Genomic DNA, 19,941 nt, shown 5'->3' on the forward strand with positions numbered 1-19,941 from the left:
TCAAATATGTGTCAGGAAAGGATATGAATTTGCATGTGAATGTCCAATTTCAGGCGGGCTTACCTCGGAGAAGATGCTTTTGCTGCCTGGTGACTGAGAAGAGCACTTTTCTGTTATTAAGTCTTCACTCCTGAAATCGAGATCCCCCGCAGTCATTAAATAACGGTTCTGCTGTATTGCTTCCAAGTCTTTTTCACTGAATTTCTAAGGAAGAAAACAAATCATAAGGAAGTTGTCATCAAGAAAAAAATACTAAGCGATGGTCCCAAACTCTTTAAGGGAAGATTTACTGTTTTTCACAATTTAAACAATTGCCACCATCCCCACATATTAGGCACTTACAAATGGTAATGCAATCCCTTTGTGCATTATTACAACCAGGAGCGCAGCACGCCAGCAAGGCACAGGCAAGGACAGTGGCAGTCATTACAAACCTCCCCTCTCGCCACCACTGGGACACCTCCCAGCGGGTACAGAAGACGAAGCCCAGGCTCTGGCCCCACGACCCAGGCTCCAATCCTGGGTGCTCCTTGGCCAGGGTGTGATTTCTGTTTCCCATGCTACAGGGTTAGTGCAGTGATTAGAGGGACCGTGTATCAAAACCCAACAAAGTCTAGGCACTCCTGAAACATTACAAATTTGACAAAACTTGAACCGTCCATATCTACGAGGAGATTTGACTTCCAGGAAGAAAAAGGCAAGACTGCAACTACTTTGGGGGTCTGGTCACAGGTGAAAGCTCCTCCTTCACGATGAGACACCATACAGCCCAGTTCACCAGCTCCTTCAGACGAGGTCACATCCAACGATACTACAGGCCTGGAAACCACTTCTCTGGTCTTTTGGCCAAATTCAAGCACAGAAATCTATTCCTAACAATTTAAAACCTGGTAACTCCTGCACTAGGTGTCCGTCCACTCTCTGTGGGAAATTAAGGGTGAGAACCTCATCTCATTCCTAATCACCCATCAGAATTAACTCATCAAGTCAAACATTTCTAAAATAGCTGAACACAAACAAGAAAGTAGAAGCAATTTTTTGTAAAAACCCATTGAACTGTAACAGGAAGCACTGGGAATCAAATAACCAAAACAGAAATTCTAGAATTACCATCATACAGTTGTGCTTGAGTTACAATTTTCATTTTTATTTCTTAAAAGTCCAACTATACATACACATTAACAAACGGGCCCACAAGGCTTAGAAGGGAACAGCCACCCCTAGCTCGCCACTTCTCACCTCTGAGTCCCACTCGCAGAAAAAAACCGCTTTTGACTCTACTGATTTCTGTTATTTACTTCCATGTTTCTACACTGCGCTCCTATGCTCACATGGCTTGATTTCCTAAGGTTAGATTTTATTAACTGGCTCCTGTCATAGAAGTTTAAGGATGCAGCTCTCACATCATCCACCCCCCGACGCTTTTCCTAATAGTTACATCACGATTTTGGTTAAATCAACATTCTGCATTTACGTGATTATGGCCACGCACATACTGTCCACAGCCCAGCCAAATGGTGTTCCATGGCGACATTTCCGTTCATGTTTAATTCCTTGCTTTTCTTGGAATTAGCAACAACTGCTTTGTTGTGTTTACTTAGTTCATAAAACTGAATTATGCACTTAGTGTTAATTTATCTCCAAACTTACAAATTCTTCTACATGGAGTCAAGACACATCAGGTAAATGATGGGCTCTATTTCAGTTTCTTGAAAAAATCCCAACTAAGCCCTCCCTCAACGGCGCAAATCTGGGCTTCTGTGTAAGTGGCTGGGATCTCCCTTCCCCACATGCCAGGTGAATTCCCTACTTTCTGGATCCCATTCTGTGTTACTTCCTCGTTTGTACGGACTCGTCCTCCAGCAGTTTCCTGCAAGGAGCACATGGAGGCAGATGAGTTTAGGCATCAAATACCTGAAATTGCCTTTATTCTGCCCTCATTCTTGCTGCCAGCTTGGCTGACTACAGAATGCTGGACTGGAAACCACTTTTCCTCAAAACCCTGAAAGCACTGCTCTCCTGTCTCCTGGCTTCCAAGGTTCTTTTTTTTTTTTTAACATCTTTATTGGGGTGTAATTGCTTTACAATGCTGTGTTAGTTTCTGCTTTATAACAAAGTGAATCAGTTATACATATGCATATGTTCCCATATCTCTTCCCTCTTGCGTCTCCCTCCCTCCCCTGGCTTTCAATGTTGCTGCTGAGAATTCTGATGTCATTTCGGGTCTGGATCCTTTGTATGGGACCTATTATTTTCCTCTCTCTGGAAGCCTTTCAGATCCTCTCTCTGCCCCTGTGTTCTGAAATTTCACAATGACACAGGATTGTGAAATTGCGATAGATGTCTTTCTTCATTCACCATGCCAGAAACAGAGCAGGCCCTTTCAAGGTAGAGATATCTGCCCTTGCATTCTGAAAAGTTTTCTCCTATTACTTTGAACTTTTCCTTCCCTCTGCTTTGCCTCTTCTATCTTTCTGGAACTTTTGTTCGTCATATATTGGAGCCCTTGACTCGAGCCTCTGATTTTCTTATCTTTCTTCTCTCATTTGCTCACCTTTTTGTTTGTTTCTATGTTTAACTATATTTTCTGGAAGATGTACTTGACTCGTGCAACTTTTCTAACTCTTTTATTAGGCTCTTTATATCTGTAATCATACTTCCAATTTCCAATAAGGCCATCCCTCTTTTTCCCAAATATCTTTTTTATCAGATCCCGAACTCATTTCTTATCTGAAGATGTTACAGTACTGAGTTTTTTGAAAAGCTGTCTAGTTTTCTTCTCCGCCTCCACTGTTTCTGTTTCCTCTACGTAGCTTTGTTCTGTCTTTGTCTTTCCTCTTAGACGCTTTTCTCCTGTTTGAGGAACTCGGGCCACCCACGTATCTTTAAGGGTAGAAGTGTCCAGAAGCTCTGTGAGTGTGGAAAAGGTACCTCAACGGCAGCCTCACTGTGAGGTGATCAGGCGGGGACTCGGCTGCTTGGTTGAAGGACCCCCTACTGTCAGTCAGCATCTTTCAGTCTTCTGGGTCCACAGAGGACTCTCCGTGCTGGTACGCACACTTCCACTCCTTCTCACTGAGGGATCCACTCCTGTTTTCAGCTGCACCTGGTGAGCCCCAGGCCAGAGCTTCTCTGGTTTAAGGTCCCCACAGAGTAAACCTCCCATATAGTGCTGGTGACAATAAGGCCACCTAACTGCCCAGCATTCCAGCAACCTCTGTTGCTGACAAAGGTACCAGGTACCCCCACTGCCCGCTGAGCCTTCCTGGGTTCTGTAGGATTAATCAGCTTCTTCTTGTTGGCTTTTCATCCCCAAGACATGAGGCAGATGGGAGAAAGCTGAATCCTATGTAGTTACCACTTATCATTCAAACAGCAACCTGCCCTTCCACCATTCCCATTCTCCTGGTCCTGTGCGTTTATACCTTTTCACGCCTTCACCGTCACGTTAATGAGGCTTCAGGAGGAAGCAGTGTTAAACACACATGTTCACTGCACCATGGTTACCCGTAATTCTGAGCTGAATCAAAAATCCAATATACCATCAAATGATAAGGGTAGTCCAAGACAAAAAAGGAACAGATAGAAGAAAAATACAGAGGAGTGAGACAGCATGGCACAAAGGAAAGAAAGCCAGTACCGCAGCAGAAGGCTGGCGCTAGAGCAAAGCAGGCCAGGGCCTGAATCAGGCCCTGCCGTTTACTAGTCACGTGACCCAGGACAACTCCCTTCTCTTCTCGAAGCTTTCATTTCTACAAACTTACCTCCCTGGTGGCTGAGGTCCAAATGGCATAAAGAAAGCTCTACAGCGCTCCGATAAATAACAGTGAAGACCACAGTCTTTTTTTGCCCAGCCTTACCTTTTTATAAGCATTCCTGTAAAAAAGTTTAAAAAACAAAGCAAAACAAAAAAAAACCTATGCCGAAGTCAAAAGATTTAAATACAAAAGAAAAACTGTTGTGGTACCTGAAGCAACAAGTCCTTCTGACTGGCACTTTCTGTTAGACTTCTGATCACTTGCTCTTGACTGTGCAATTTTTTATTACTTTCATTCAAAAGACTCTTGTAACGATTCTCCACTGCTTTCTCTCTTTCATTCACTTCACTGCGTAATTTCTCAACTTCATTTCTAAGGTCCTACCAGAAGAAAAAAGAAAAAATGGAATTTACTTGACAAAAGTTTCAAGGTAATCTTTCACCTGTTTACCTTACTGCTGTAAGAGAGCAAGCTAAATAGATATATTTAACAAACGTGAGCTTCCTTCTCATTTAAAGTCTTATAAAAACCAACTTTTAAGAATAATAAATTTGGGGAAAGCTTCAATGCACAGACATTTATCACAAAATTATTAACAATACTGAAAAACCAGAAAGAAACTAAATGTCTAAATCTAGCAACAGAGAATTAATTATAAAAAGCATATGGTATAAAAAAATCACAATTATGAGTAAAAACAAAGCAGGATACTATGTAATATGATGCGATTGTTTTCTAAGCGTTTACACAAAATATTGTCAAGGCTATGGGGAAACACAACAAAATAATGACTGTATCCCCAAGTAGAGCGATTATGGGTGACTTTGCATTGATTTTCATTTTTCTGAGTTTCTAAAATCTCTAAGTCTGTATTACTTTCATAATCAGAAAAAAAACTGTCTTAAAAAATGACATTTATAATAACATGGAAAATGCTGATGTTATATTGTTAAGGAAAAAAACAGAAAACAAACAGTATACAGTGTGATTTTTAACTACCTCAAAATCTGTACTATTTATAATATTGAAGCACTATTCATAACAGCAAAAGGCTGGAAGCAACCCGGATGTCCACCCACGGAGGAACAAACTCTGGTGCATTCTCACAGCGGAGCACTCTGAAGCTATAAAGGAAAAGGAATGAGGACTCTACAAATATCCCACCCTCAAGTAATCTTCTAAACATATTGCGCAGGTGGGCATGTGGGGTGGAAAGTGGTGTGGACCCCAAGAGAAAAAAAAAAGTATGTCTAGCATACTGCCATTTATTTAACCATAAATAATGGCTGCCTACACAGAAAAGGAGAGAACAAGGTACAGGAGAGAGTAGACTCATTTTACAGATGTGCCAGTGAAGTTGTTTAAATGTTTAGATAATTATTTTAAAAATAAAATAATAATCTCCTAAAACTAAAAGCAAAAGAAACAGAAAAAGAATTTAACTGTGTATCAAGGTGACTGGTTAACCAACCAGAGAGGAATGATCTCAGTAACGTAAAAGCAGACTAATTTGTACACCCCTAGTGGGATATTTCTCCAATGTCAAAGGGACTGCTGCAAAAATCGTAAACTGCTTTCAGTAATCATGTTGCAGGAAATAATATTCGTATTGTTACTCTGAAACTGTGTGCACAGATGTATACATATTTATTAAATAAGTAATTATCACTATCATAAGAACCAAGCCTCAGAGAAAACAAATACAAATATAAAAGAAGTTAAAACATGTAATTCTCAATTTGAATTGGAAATACGAATATGAACTTACATTTTATTTCTTTCCTTTCACTGAAGAAGCCTAGAATCAGTATCCTTCCTAGCATGCAGGCTGTAGTCTCTAAATATCATTGCTCACCACAAAAAACCAACAGGGTTCTTTAAAACAGTGGTTCCCAAAGTGTAGTCCCTAGAACGGAGTTAGCAGCAGCACCTGGGAACCCCAAATGCAAATCACTGGGCCCTAACCCACACCTATTAAATCAGAAACTCTGAAGGGAGGGAGGGAGGGCCCAACAAGCTGTGTTTTAATAAGCCCTCCAGGGGATTCTAAATCACACCAGAGTTTGCCTTATAGAAAGGGATGATTCCAGGCCTGGGGCAGGAATATATAGTATGAGCTCAGACATCTTATCATGTCAGAAAGGAAGGAAGCTGTCAAAGACTACACATTCACGTCCAGAGAACTCAGGAATCAACTCGAATGAGCTTTTTCACTGTCGAAAGATAGGACAATTAGAATATCAAGGATAATGACAATGAATTAAAATACATCAAAAATGTTAAAAAGCTATGAGTTCATAATAATTAAAAAATAAAAAACCTTTTGGTCACTGTGATAGGCAGAATTACGGCCCCCCAAAGATGTTCACATCCTAACCCCCAGAATCTCCGACTATGCTGAATTACAGGGTAATAAAAGTTGAAGATGGAATGGAGATGGCTAATCAGCTGACCTTAAAATAGAGAGATTATCCAGGTGGGCCCAATATAATCAAGGATCCTTAAAAGTGGAAGAGGGAAGCACGAAAAAGACTCCACCAGCCATTGCTGGCTCTGAAGATAGATGGGAGTCACGGGTCTAGATGTGCAGACAGCCTCTAGAAGCTGGAAAAAGCAAGGCAATGGATCTTCTCCTGGAGCCTTTAGAAGGAACACAGCCCTGCCATGGTAAGACCCATTTCAGGTTTCTGACTTCCAGAACCACAGGGCAGGTGTGTGTTGGTAAGCGGCCAAGGGTGTGGTGATTTGTTACAGAAGCAACAGGAAACTAATACAGTCACCTTTAGAAGGTTTTAGGGAATTCTTCCGTTGTCTTTCTTGTATGAACTACACCCCAGAGTAACTAAATAGACAATGAAAAACAAATTTTTCTTCATACAAGTATACAGCTATAAAAGAAGAAGGAATGATGAAATTAGATTATCACCATTTTGCAAGCAATCATCCACGGCTAGTAACATCACAAAAACAGGGACTAGCAGATACAGTGTACCTCCTGCTGGAAGTACAAATGACCACCTATGGTGTGATCTTGCCAAAAAATTAAACCTGAATTTGATCGTGCACCTTATCTAACTACCAATTTACTAGAAATGAAAGTCAGCAGAGAAACAAGTTGAATGACGTTACAAAAATACAATCAGCAAAATCCAGAATGTGGAAAACAATAAAGGACAAAGGACCCAACTTATTCAACAAATAAATTTCAAAGAAAAAAAAGGAGAGATAACCTGTAGATTAAATAATAATTAAGAAAGTTAGGGAAGGCTAGTGTGAACTCACAAATTCATACTGATTCTACTGATTCATTCTGAGTTCATTCTAGCTTCCTTTTCTTAATACGCACACACAAACACACGCACACTTGCTCACACACAGAGATGGACATAGAAATAAATACAGATGTGTATGTGCATGTATGCAAACATATTTTCAAGCTCTGTCTACTGCCAAGGCCTAGAAGTACTGACACCCCAGTAGTAATGAGGATACCTGTCATTCAGATCTTGGTTCCTAAATATCATTCTCCAATAAAAGAAACCAGAGATCCTTAGAGAAATGGTTGATTCCAGGATTGGGTTAGGGAAAATACAAGAAGAGTCCAGGACATCCTGTGACCCTAACAAGTATGGAAGTGCTCAAGAAATGTTAAAGACACAGGAATCAATTTGAAGGAGTTCCCAATGGCCATATCTGGGCCAATCTGAACAAGAAAATAAAACACGATAGTAACAGCTTAACAACCTACAGACAGAACAAATATCCATGAGTCCATACTGATATAAACAACTATACAATAAACAACTGCAGGAGAAGGGGCAGCCCTTCCTTACAGTAGAATTACAACTAATAAGTGTAGAAGGAATGATGGAAAATCACCACTAAGCAAACACCACAGTAATGACTGTTGTAGGTAAGGGTCATCAATAAGATGCTTAAAAGTATGAGGAGAAACAAGACATTTACATAGTGTCAAAGTATTTCCCCCAAAATACTTATCACAAATGGAAAATAGTAACTTTACTGCGGAGAAACCCAGGAGACCCCCACCTTAACCAAGTGACCAACACTAACTGCACCAGAAATAAGATGGACTGACATTATGCACCTCCAGATATGACATATCTCGTCTATGCTATTCTTGCCAAAAATGTATAACCTCAATCTAATCATGAGAGAAACATCAGACAAGCCCAAACTGAGGGACAGTAACAAGATAACTGATCAGTACTCTTCAAAGGAGTCAAGGTCACAAAAGACAATGACTTGAGCAACTGTCCCAGATTAGACAAAACTAAGGAGACATGACAATTAAAGGCAATGTGGATCCTGGACCAGAAAAGGGGCATTAATGGGAGAACTGGCAAAATTCAAATACAGTCTGCAGATAACAATATTGTATCAGTGTTCATCTCCTGATTCTGTTGAGTGTTCCATAGTTATGTGAAACGTGAACATTAGGGAAGCGGGACAAAGGATACATGGGAACTCTGTTATTATTTCGAATCTTTATGTCTAAAATTATTTCAAAAGTAAAACTTTTAAAAAAAGAGACTTATCAATCAGTACAACGTCCAGATCATGATTTGAACAAACTGTTTTACAACAATTTTTAAATAAGACAGGGAAATCTAAACATTAATTGGCTGGTTGGTAATATTAAGAAATTATTAATCTTTCTGAAGTGGAAAAAAAAATTTTTTTAACATACCGAAAAACCAACAAAATAATATGCCTGGGAATTGCTTAAAATACTTGAGTGTTGAAAGAGAGGGAGTTGGGAGGAGGGTACAGACGAAACAAGGTTGGCTATGAGTTTATGAGTGCTGAGCTGGGTGACAATTACCAGAGGGTCAATGTACTATCCTCTCTCCTTTTCAATGCATTTGCGTTTTTCTTTAGTAAGTACTTTTTTTAAAGTAATGATTAAAAACCCGAAAGAAATTACCAAAACACATGATTATGGATGATCTTTTTTTTTTTTGTGGTACGCGGGCCTCTCACTGCTGTGGCCTCTCCCGTTGCAGAGCAAGGCTCCGGACACGCAGGCTCAGCGGCCATGGCTCACGGGACTAGTCGCTCCGCGGCATGTGGGATCCTCCCGGACCGGGGCACGAACCCGTGTCCCCTGCATCAGCAGGCGGACTCTCAACCACTGCACCACCAGGGAAGTCCATGGATGATCTTTTCAATTATTTTTTCTCAATTTTTAAAACATTTTATACTAAGTATAGACCACATTCATAATGGAGGATAAAGTAAACATTTTTAAAGTAACGTTTTTTAAAAAGAGAGAAACCACTTCAAAGATTAAATGTTACTCTTTTTCTTGGGCAAACAGATGATGATAAGATTGTCCTAAGCCTTTAATCCAAAACAACGGGACCAAGAACCTATCGTGAATTATAAATGTAAACAGAAATTCAATTCTAGAGGGAGGAAAGAAGATCTTATTATAAGGCAACAGTAACAGAATTCTAAAGCTAAAGAATAAAAACATTCTCCCACAATACAGTTGGGCCAACAAATTAAGACATTTTCCCACTGCAGACGTTCCTGTCAGCCCCTGTCCATCTGCAGCCATAATTTTTATACAATTTTAACTTTGGTTTGGATTTTTTCCCAAAAATGTTACTTTATTCCATTACACCATGAGCTACAAAGAGCACACGCCAATTAAACAATGATGACACAGAAAGAAAAAATCTTAGAAGTTAAAAAGAAAAGTTTAAGAGTATAACGTCCAGAAAATAATTATTAAAAAAAAAAAGTACAAAAGACGGAGGTCCCCGGAGCTGCTGCGCCTGAGCTGACGACTTGGCTCTCCTCCTCTGAGTCCAGGAGAAAGGCTAGATGAGGCCACCGGGTGATGCACAATCTTCCTATCTACCCATTTTAATGAGAGTATCCTACCTCTCCTACTTCCCCACCGTCTCTGTCTGCTCTTACGGGGAATAGAGCAAAGAACAGCTCTGTGCATAAAACAGGTTTTTTCTAACTTCTGGTTTGTTTTCTTAGGCTAAATCTCCAAGAGTGGAATTACTAGACCAAAGAGTAATAATAATAAGCATGGTTCGAGGATTCTCTCTACAAAAGAATTCACTTTCTTCCCAAAAGACAGTGGCTGAGATGCCACCAACAAAGCCTACGTTTCCTGTTTCACCGCAATCTCACCAGCACTATTTTCTTAAATCTTTGCTAATTTAATTGGTATCAGATGGTCCTTCAAAGGGTTTGAATGCACCTGTCTCTAATGGCCCCCACCATCAGCTTTGATATATCCGATTATCTAGATTTCCCCTTGTGCAAACTGTCTTTAGCCATTCATGAAAGTAGTTTCGAGGACGGTTCTAAGGAAAAGCCGATCTCTCAAGAATCGCCGCCCACGGTGAGCGTACACAAGCACACACACACACTCGCACACTCTCACAGTCCCCCGACATCAGAAAGGCCACCAGGACAAAGTCCATCTGTCTTACTAATGCTACCAGAGAACAGGCAGATGATGAACGTTTCGTGATCGTCTTGCCTTCCTGACCGCTTAGCGAGCTGTCCTAGTCCAAACGAGGACGGGGCCCAAGCGCAGAGGAGCAGCCGTGGCTGGTGGGCAGTAGCCTGGGGCCGCCCCGGGACCGCCCACGCCTGGGACCGCCCACGCCTGGGTTCCACTGGTAGGAAAGCTGCGGTATGTCAAATCGCATTAACCCACGTAACCTTCACAACCCACGTGGCCTGCAAGGCTTTACTCCACCTGGACCCCCACTACCTCGCTGACCTCTTCTGCTGCTCTCCCCTCACTTGTTCCGCTCTGGCAAACCCGGCTTTCTTGCCGTCTCTCTTACATACCACGTACACTCCCAGCTCAAGGCTCTTCTACTCGCTCCTCTCCCTGCCTGGAAAATTCCCCAAGGCTGCTCCCTCACTTCCATCAAGTCTGAGCTCAAATGTCACCTTCTCAGTCCAGTCTTCCCAAGCCCGGCCCACCTAAAATCACCACCACAAGTCCCACCGCAACCTCACTCCCCGTATCCCTTCCCTTCATTATTCTTCCTCATAGCATCTGCTAATACGGTGTTTAATTATGTGTATGTTTTGGTTGTGGTCTCCCCTACCATGAAAGCAGGGATTTTTGTGTATTTTGTTTACTGTTTTATCTCCAGCACCTAGAATGGTACCTGGCACATAGTAGGCACTCATGGCAGATTTAAGATAGCCATAAATTCTTTGACCTTCCCATTGAAAGGTGTGGCGTCTGTGTCCCCTCCTATTAAGTCTGGGCAGTGCGGTGACTACCATGACCAACAGGATATGGCAGAAGTGACACTAAGCCAGTTTCTGGGTCCAGGCTTTAAGAAACTGGCAGCCTCCAACTCGTGTCTCTTGGAACTATGAGTCACCATCCAAAAAGCACAACTACCCTAATGCTGCCATGTTGGAGAGGCCACACACAGGTCTCCAGTTGACAATCCCAGCTGTGTCAGCTTTCCAGCCATCCCCCAAAAGGTAGCAGACATGTGAGTGAAGAGTTATGGATCCTCCAGACCAGCCCATCCACCAGCTGAATGCCATGAGTGACCTGGGCCATGGAGAGCAGCAAATCACCCAGCTGAGCCCTGCCCAAACCCTTAAGCCACAAAATCATGAGATATAATAAAATGGTAATGTTTTGAGACACCAAGTTCAGGGGTAATTTGTTATGTAGCAACAGATAACCAAAACAGCACTCAGTAAATATCTGTTGGACGACTGAATAAATGAAGGAAGTAGATGGGACTGCTCCCATTTTATGAACGAGGAAACAGGTCCAGATAGGTAAAGTAATTCTCCCAAAACCACAGTCGCTAAGGGACAGCACCTGTCTGATTCCAAGCCTCTCAGTTCGCTTCCACACAATGACAAGGGTTTGGATTTCTTCGTTATCAGCCACTAATGCAATGATCCCAATCCACTCAGTGGTCATCTGACACTTGCTTTTAAACAAACCTCCCCCTGAAAACTGCTGAGAAAGGGACAATGACATCTTTTGTTAAGCCACTTAGGTACATCTTTAAATTCACAATAAATTCACCTGCCATCCTAGAAAGATCCTGTCTACTTTTTAATTTTAAAATATGTGTGTATTATGCTAAGTAAAAAGTATACACTGCTCATGTGCACAGTAATTACAGGTCCACTTAACATCATTTCCCAGATTCAGTTCCCTCCTTTATAAAACACCTATCAGACCCGTATTTTGATGTCTGGTCAAGTTTTTGTCTATGTGCGTGTGTTCGGCAATCATTTATTCCATTCTCCAGTTCTTTTTTTTTTTTTTTTAATTCAGCAACCTAGGTTAACAACTTCTTACATGTTTTACATGATAAAAGCCACTATGTTGTTGCTTTTCTCCCCCATATATCCCTCAACCTAATAGAGCTGACAACGTGAAAACAACATACCTGCTCCAGGATCCCACCAAGGACGTATAGTTTTGTCATTCCTCCAGATTGGGGGGTTCTTAACCTGAGGGCCACTGAACAGGTCGGTCCCTGGGAGTCCATGGAAATTTGTTCATGTGTACATTTTGGGGGGTAGAGCGCTCTCAGCGTAAATCAGGAGTTCAAGGAAAGTCAGGACACCAAAGGGTACAAACTGTTTCTCTTCTTATAAGCTTAGTAACAGAACTACTATTTACCAAGGCCAAGGCATTTTCACATAAAACATCTCTAACCCTTAAAACTGCCTACACAGTAAGTATTATTAGTCCTGTGTTTACAGAGAAGAGCCTAGGGCTTGTAGAGACTGAAAGATTTTCACAAAGCTTTATAACAAGAAAGTTCTGGTGCTGAAATTCAAACCCAAGTCAGTTTGACCTCACATTCTGTACTCTTCCCACTCAGCTGCACTACTGGTAAAACCAAAGAAAGTATAAAACCACCCTGCGACACGGGCTTCCACTGGTCAACAGTCCACTCCCCGGAGCTAATTTTATAGTTTCTCAAGGCCTCGGGATGGATGGAATAAACCAGCTAATGAACGAGGCAGGACCAAGGATCTTGGACCTCACATGAAGAGCAGTCGGAGAAGGCTTGAGGTCAAAGGACCAGTGCAGGGAGGGGGGAAATGTGTGCCAAGGTGGCCTTGAGGAGGAGTGGCTGCCATGGCAACACAGAGACAGCTGATGGGCTCACGGGCTCGGCACCAGCAGAGTTATAATAAATGTTTAGGGGAGGTATGGAAACGGCATGTCTCGCCTGAGCAAAACAATCAGAAATGAAAATTGATAAACTTGGGTGGTTTCCCCAAACCTCCTTCAATATTTCTGGGCTGTGAAGACAGGCAGACCTAGTCTTGAATCCTGGCTCTATTGCTAACTAGCTGTGCGGCCAGAGATAGATAACTTAAATCTTTGTTTCCTTTCCAGTAAATGGAGATACTAATATAGATTCCTAGCATCCTTGGAGGGTTAATTGAGAGATGGGTGCCCGGCACAGAAGCAGGTGCCCAGGAGACAATACTGTGTCACCTCCGCCTCTCCCTACAGCCCCCAACCCCCGCTCCAGAACGACCTCTCTTCCCACGCTTCCTCGTCTGGGCACAGCGTCGCCATCCAAGGTTCAGCTCTTCCCCCTGCCTCTCACACACACCTCCTCATCCAACAGGAGACCCAGGCCTGAAGGTCCAGCACATCCTCCACACAGAGCCCGTGAGAGATGAAGAGTGAGGTTCTGCTGCTCCTACATGGCCACGAGTGCCCAAGTCCTGCCCTGCCATCCACTCCTACTGCCCTCCCCACACCCCCAGAGTTCTCAGAGGCACTGAACATAGGAAACAATCGCAGACTGAGAAGCAAAGTACAAGTCTGGACAATCTCATAACCACAGTAGAGCTTTCTAATAAAATTGAGGGCTGTTTATTTTTTTTTCGGGGGGGGCAGGCAGGGGTGGGGGGAACAGGGAGGGGATATGCAGCTTAAGGGAGCCATCGGAGTCCTCTTACTCAAGTAGAGGCAGAAGTGGAAAAAGAAGACGACTGAGGAAATGAGGACGTCAGCCAGCCCAGCAAGGGCCAAGCCTGGCTAGGTCTGCAGCAGGAAAGCGGAAGAATCCAGACGCTGTGTTCTTAAGGTACAGTAACCCAGGAGCGAGGACGGCCCAGTGAATATCCTGGACTCTGATTAACCAGATCAGCCCCTCCTCCTCCCTGGAGGAGGCATCAGAAGGCAGGATGGGCGAAGCTGAAGCACTGGGGGCAGAGAGAGAAGCACCCCCTCCCTCCCTCCAGCCCACCGCACTGCCTTCTTCAGCACGTGGCTCCCATCTGGTCAACGGCAACCGCTGTCTAAGTGCTCTCCTGACTGCGTTCACCCACCAAACCACATGCATTCCTTTGATCATTACCTCTCTGCCCAGAACCCTTCAGGGACTCTGAGTTAACTGCAGGACGAAGCCTCCTAACAAGCAGTCACTCTGGGCTCCCTCCGGTGGGCTCCCTCCAGCAGCTCCAGCTTACCTTCCATCTAGCCTTATCTCACCCAACTGCTCCACCAGCACTCCAGGCCCCCACCTGCCTCCAGCCCGTCCCCTCCATCTGGAAACAAAATAGTAAAATCTCCCCAGTTCTGCCTGGAGACAGCACGCTTATCCTACAAGGGCCAATCCAAGGGCCACCCCTTCGAACAAAGCCCTCCCTGATTACTCTGGCCCTCAGCAATCATCCTCCCAAAATGTTACCCACCACTTTATTCTATAAACCTCTACAGCACTTCGGAGAGTGCTGGGCACTTTACCTCCATCACACCTCATCCACCTCTCACAGCAGCCCTACAGAGTAGAGGTTCTGATTACACCCATTGTACCAATCAGGAAACTGCAGTTCAGAGAGCTCAAGCAACTTAACCAAAGTAAAAAGTGGTGGAATCAGGATTTAAAACCAGGTCTATCTGTGTTCTTTTTACTAAACTAGTGGTTTTTCAAACCGAACTTGCGAAGCCCTCGGATTAGCAATGCCCAAGCCTGGCCGGCTCTCAGCATCATCTAACTACATGTTCCCGGGCCTTCCTCCAGAAACTGAGTCGGTTGGCTGGGGAAAAGCATGGAAATTTATATTTGGTTTTAATGCAGGAATCTGCAGAGCTCCCTTACGTACATTTGTTTACTTGCTTCTGAACAAAAAGACAAGGGGAAAAAGTTTGAAGACCCTTATCCTACACCAGACCACCATCCTGCTTTAAAGTGAGAATGGCCCCAGCGAGTCTGCATGATGCCATGAACTGAGCTGCCTCAGTTTCCACCCAAATGGGCCATATTCCTTGAAGATTCCCAGGCACACTCTGGGCCAACACTGAGCTGAGCGTTGCCTTTGCATATCAGAGCTCTCTCAGGGCCGTTTTTTTTTTCTTTTTAAGTGGGCTGTATGAAAAATAAAATATCCCTGTAATCTTAGAATCACGTTAGAAATGAAAAGCCAGGCCCTCACACTTCCTTCTCCAGGCAGCTGGTTTGTTTTATCTCTAGCCAGATGGAGAAAGAGAAGGTTCTCATCCATCAAATTTCCATCTTATCAGGTTTCACTGTGAGAAAGCTTGTCAAAGTGCTCAGTGGTTACCTTTAAATATACAAAGGAAACTTCTCCAAAATCTTAATGAGCTACAGGGACTCAGTGATGTAAGAATCTCCAGAATTAGCAGGAGATACTGGCGTTCCAGCCACGCTCTATGGAGCTGCATGGCTGCTGGGGGCTGAGGCAGGAGCGGAACGAGGTGGGGAGAGAGGGGCTCCCAGGCCTGCTACCTCACCCCACCCCACCCTGAGCAGCTCCACTTTTCTATGTTTTCTCTCCAGAAGAGTTCATTTGAACAAAGAATTCATATGCTCAAAAAATAAATAAACAGAAACCACTGAAATGAGACAGTCCTTGCCAAAGAGACCAACAAACATGCGTGGTACTGGCTGCGAGCAGTGCAGTTCTGAGCAGGGAGCTCCGTGTAGGCTCCACCAGGAAGCTGGGGAAGAACGAACGGACAAAGGTGCTGAAGCGCAAGCTGTGCGGGGGCGAGGCCCAGCTGTCAGGCGCCAGGCGAGGCACCACACGTCTCTAAAACCCCACCTGCCCTCTCCTCCAGCCCCCTCCCCGCTCCCCCTGTGCCAGGCTCATTCATGCCCCAGCCTTTGCACAGGCCTTCCCTCTACCAGGAATGCATTTCCACCTCCTGTCCCCCTCACCCCCAGGCAAACTGCTACTTAGCCTTCAGGTCTCAGCTCAAACCCACCCCTTCTGTGAAGCCTCCCTCCCCCTCCCCGGCACCTCTCTCAGCACAGCTGCATTCTCTGTGCTCCCAAAGCACTTGGGCCATCCCTCTATCAGCCCTCATCATGCTATACTTTAGTCAGCTCTTGTCTGCATTTCTTTTATATTTCTCTACTAGATTCCTTCAGAGACTGTGTCTAACTTGATTCAGTCCTGTACTCTCAGTGCCCAGGACAGAGCCTAGCACAGAAATGATGAAGGAAGAACCAGAGATAAGGGAAAGCCTCTCTGTTTGCACCCCAGAGACACGATAGCAATTCCCTGTGAAAAGTGATGGGAACAGCCTTCTAAACCAGCTTCCCCAGCAGGCCCACGCAGGAGCCACTCACACCCAGGGCCTGTCACTCAAAAAGGGTTCTGACGCCCTTCCTAGAGGGATTAATCAGTTGAAAAGGAACAGACGAGCACTTTCTTCAGAGGAGAGGTGAGTGCTGATCAACGAAGAAATTTACAGCTTTGTTGCCTGGACTGGTGAAAAGGCAGAACACAGTTATGAGTCAGCAGCGCCTGTCAGAGAGTCTAGTGGGCTGGGCTGTGTCACCCCAAGTCTTGAGACAGCACCTGCCACACCATTAAAAGCAGGAAAAGAGGAAGGAAAAGAAGAAATCTAATGTAATAAGCATCGCCCTCTGTGAGCCAGGAACCACAGTAGCCATTTACTCCTGCATTAAATTTTATTATCCATTTGTTTAATCCTAAATTAGATATCATTAACCCCATTTTAGGGGAGTAAACATTAGTTTAGAAAAATTAAGTAACTGGCTTGGAAGCTCAGAGTTAAGCACCTGCTGACGCTGAGATTCCAACCTAAGTCCGGCACTGTTTTCCCCTGTCCCAAATATACCCACTAAATCGCTAAGTTTCTAGCACCCAAGGCAGTGACGTCATCACCATCAATAAAACAGCTAATATTTACTGATCATTTATGATGCACCAGATATAACGCTAAGTGCTATACCTTATCTCATAGAATCCTCACAACTGATATCTGTTTTTCTGACAAGAAATGGACACCACAGTCTGCAGAGGCAAAGTAGCTGGTTCCCAGCCCCACAGCTAGCAAGCGATGGAACCAGGATTCAAATCTGGTCTGACTCCCAAGTCTCTGCATTGTGCCTCTCTTATGAGAAACTGGAATTTGCAAAGACAAAACTTCTCCCACACAGGTCATATAAACTGCCCATTCTACAAGGATACCGACTCAAAATCTTTACACCTGACCTTAAGAAAAAGGGCGGGGGGAGCTCTGACCCTTGGTAAAAATCACACTACCTCAGGTCTGTGGTCTTAGCCCTAAACCAACTAGCCTACAGCCTACAGACACTGTCTCCAAATGCCAGGTTTTGATGACGGTTCACCAAAAGATGTCCTGAATGCTCTCGCAACCTCATCTGGAGCTATCCGTCAATAAACACACGTGAGAACCGGAGGGGTTCAGGCTGAGCCACCCTGAAATTAAACCCGCTCCTGTCAAAGCACACAGGATTAGCCAGCTGGGTGACGGGTACAACTTTAATTAGATCTTTGGGCTGTAGCCAGCAAATGCATCCCCACAGAGCGAAGGGCCCAGGTACTGAAGCACACACTTGTCAGAGTAGTGGGTGACAGGTGTAGTAACAGATGAGAGCGTTATGAGACAGTCTGGGGAACAGGCTAAACCAATGTCTAATAAACGGTGCTTATAAAGGAGAAGAAAAAGACTATGACTTGTTCCTCTCCTCCCTGCACCCACCCCGAGCAGCACACAGAACGCCTGAACACACACACACACACACACACACACACACACACACACACACACACACACACACACACACACACACACACACGTGCCTTGAGCCAAACAAGGGATGTGAGGGCAAGGATGTGAGAATCCAAGCAGCATTCCTGTTAGACCACAGAAGCTGGAACACTTCAAACATCACAGTTAGGACACCGACTTGGGAATACCAGGGGGGTTTTGTTTGTTTGTTGCAAAGGCCTCCTGAATTTCTTTGAAGGGATGTGGGTCCCTCTGGTGGCAAGGAGGTATAACACAATGAAGGGAATCTACCCGTGAGACCCTCACTTTTTGACCTTCCTTTTCGTAAAAGACTCCGAGGTAGAGGCCAAAGCTTGGATTCACTTGAGCCTACCGACAGTGCCTGCACCACTGCAAGTGCTCAATGAATGTCCCCTGAATAAACAAATGAGCAAACTGCAAATTACCACACGTGCTGAGCTGCCTGGCACTACTAGGTCACTGCAATCACAGGCAATTAAAACAAACAAACAATGAGCTGACTCTCACAGCCAAACGTCTCAGTGTTCACGCACCATCAGACACAGCGAATCCAGATGCCTCGGATCCAAGCTGCATTTTCAGACAGGCATTGTCTCCCTCCAAAATGCTCAAGAGCAGGCACAATGAGATGGCAATACATGTTTTTGGCATGAGCAAAGGATGGTTTGATCACATCCAAGAGAGGCTGGCTTGCCATCAGAAAGAATTCAGGCAATGCTACAAAAGCCCATACTGCTTGACAGGGGACCACTGCAAAGGCTTTGAGTTGGGGATCATCTCTCAACAGGGCTGCAGTATTTCCCACTTATTTTGAAATTCTTGTCCAAGAAACGAAAATAATGGGAAACAGCTAGAGATTCCTAGGGACTGAAAACCTTAATACTTACAAGCTTAACAGACTTGGGTGACACTGATCTGGCCCTGTTCAAAACTGCTTCTACTGAATGGGGTATTGTCGAAGAGTCTGTATACTGCTCAGAGAACTCTTTACAAAAACCCACCGGAGGAAATAGTTCCCTCAGGCCTCAGTGCCAGCAAAAGCTGTCCCCTTACCTTAACGTGTTCTTATAGACACCAGAGACCTTGTAACTGAATTTCCCTTTTCACTTTCGCTGCCAGGAGCCCCAGCTGGATTTTAAGTCCCTCTTCAGCACTGTGGCGGCTCTCACAAGCGGCACTTCTCCTCACTCACCTGCCTCCATTTCACTGGTCACCCTTACTGTTCCGTGACCCTAATGCCTTTAATCTCATTTAATTTTATAACTTTACATAAACCTCTGAAAATGCTTTTTTGAAACACAGAAAGAAAGAAATTACAAGTCTGAAAGCTTCAAATAACCAAAATACTTCAAGTTGGGTGGTCTTGAAAACGGATTATTGTAGTCCGCTGAAAAGCTGAAATTGTATCAATCTTCCTTTTTGCTAAAAGCACAGTATTCTTAACATAAATATTGTTTGGCATAGCCTCAGCACGGTATCTTAGGTGAAGTCCTGAAATTAAGAGTCCACAGACTTGGATCCGTGTCACATATTTATCACTTTCTATGTGACCATGATCAAGCCATTTAAATTCTGAGGCTCCGGGGCTTCCCTGGTGGCGCAGTGGTTGAGAGTCCGCCTAACGATGCAGGGAACACGGGCTCGTGCCCCGGTCCGGGAAGATCTCACATGCCGCGGAGCGGCTGGGCCCATGAGCCATGGCCGCTGAGCCTGCGCGTCTGGAGTCTGTGCTCCGCAACAGGAGAGGCCACAAGAGTGGAGGCCCACGTACCACAAAAAAAAAAAAAAAAAAAAAAAAAATTTCAAGAATCCGCCTGCCAGTGCCGGGGACCTGGGTTCGAGCCCTGGTCAGGGAAGATCCCACATGTCGCAGAGCAACTAAGCCCATGCGCCACAACTACTAAGCCTGCACTTGAGAGCCCGCGAGCCACAACTGAGCCCACGTGCTGCAACTACTGAAACCTGTGCGCCTAGAGCCCGTGCTCCACAAGAGAAGCCGCCGCGATGAGAAGCCTGTTCACCTCAACGCAGAGTAGCCCTGGCTCACCGCAACTAGAGAAAGCTTGTGCACAGCAACAAAGACCCAACACAGCGAAAAATAAATAAATAAAT

At 44.3% G+C, this 19,941-nt stretch overlaps 1 protein-coding gene across 5 annotated transcripts in view; it reads right to left on the minus strand.

The window, feature by feature from the left end:
- The window catches only part of CDK5RAP2 (CDK5 regulatory subunit associated protein 2), a 181,320-nt gene that overhangs the window by 95,023 nt on the left and 66,356 nt on the right, over positions 1-19,941 (minus strand). For all 5 annotated transcript variants that reach the window (XM_079927833.1, XM_079927831.1, XM_079927832.1 and 2 more), the window contains 2 exons: positions 3,968-4,138; positions 64-204 (listed from right to left, as the gene is read on the minus strand). In XM_079927833.1, the coding sequence (XP_079783959.1) occupies positions 64-204; positions 3,968-4,138 (312 nt within the window). The remainder of the gene's footprint in view (positions 1-63; positions 205-3,967; positions 4,139-19,941) is intronic.

Source organism: Stenella coeruleoalba (assembly GCF_951394435.1).
Source record: "Stenella coeruleoalba genome assembly, chromosome: 7".
Lineage (NCBI taxonomy): Eukaryota > Metazoa > Chordata > Mammalia > Artiodactyla > Delphinidae > Stenella > Stenella coeruleoalba.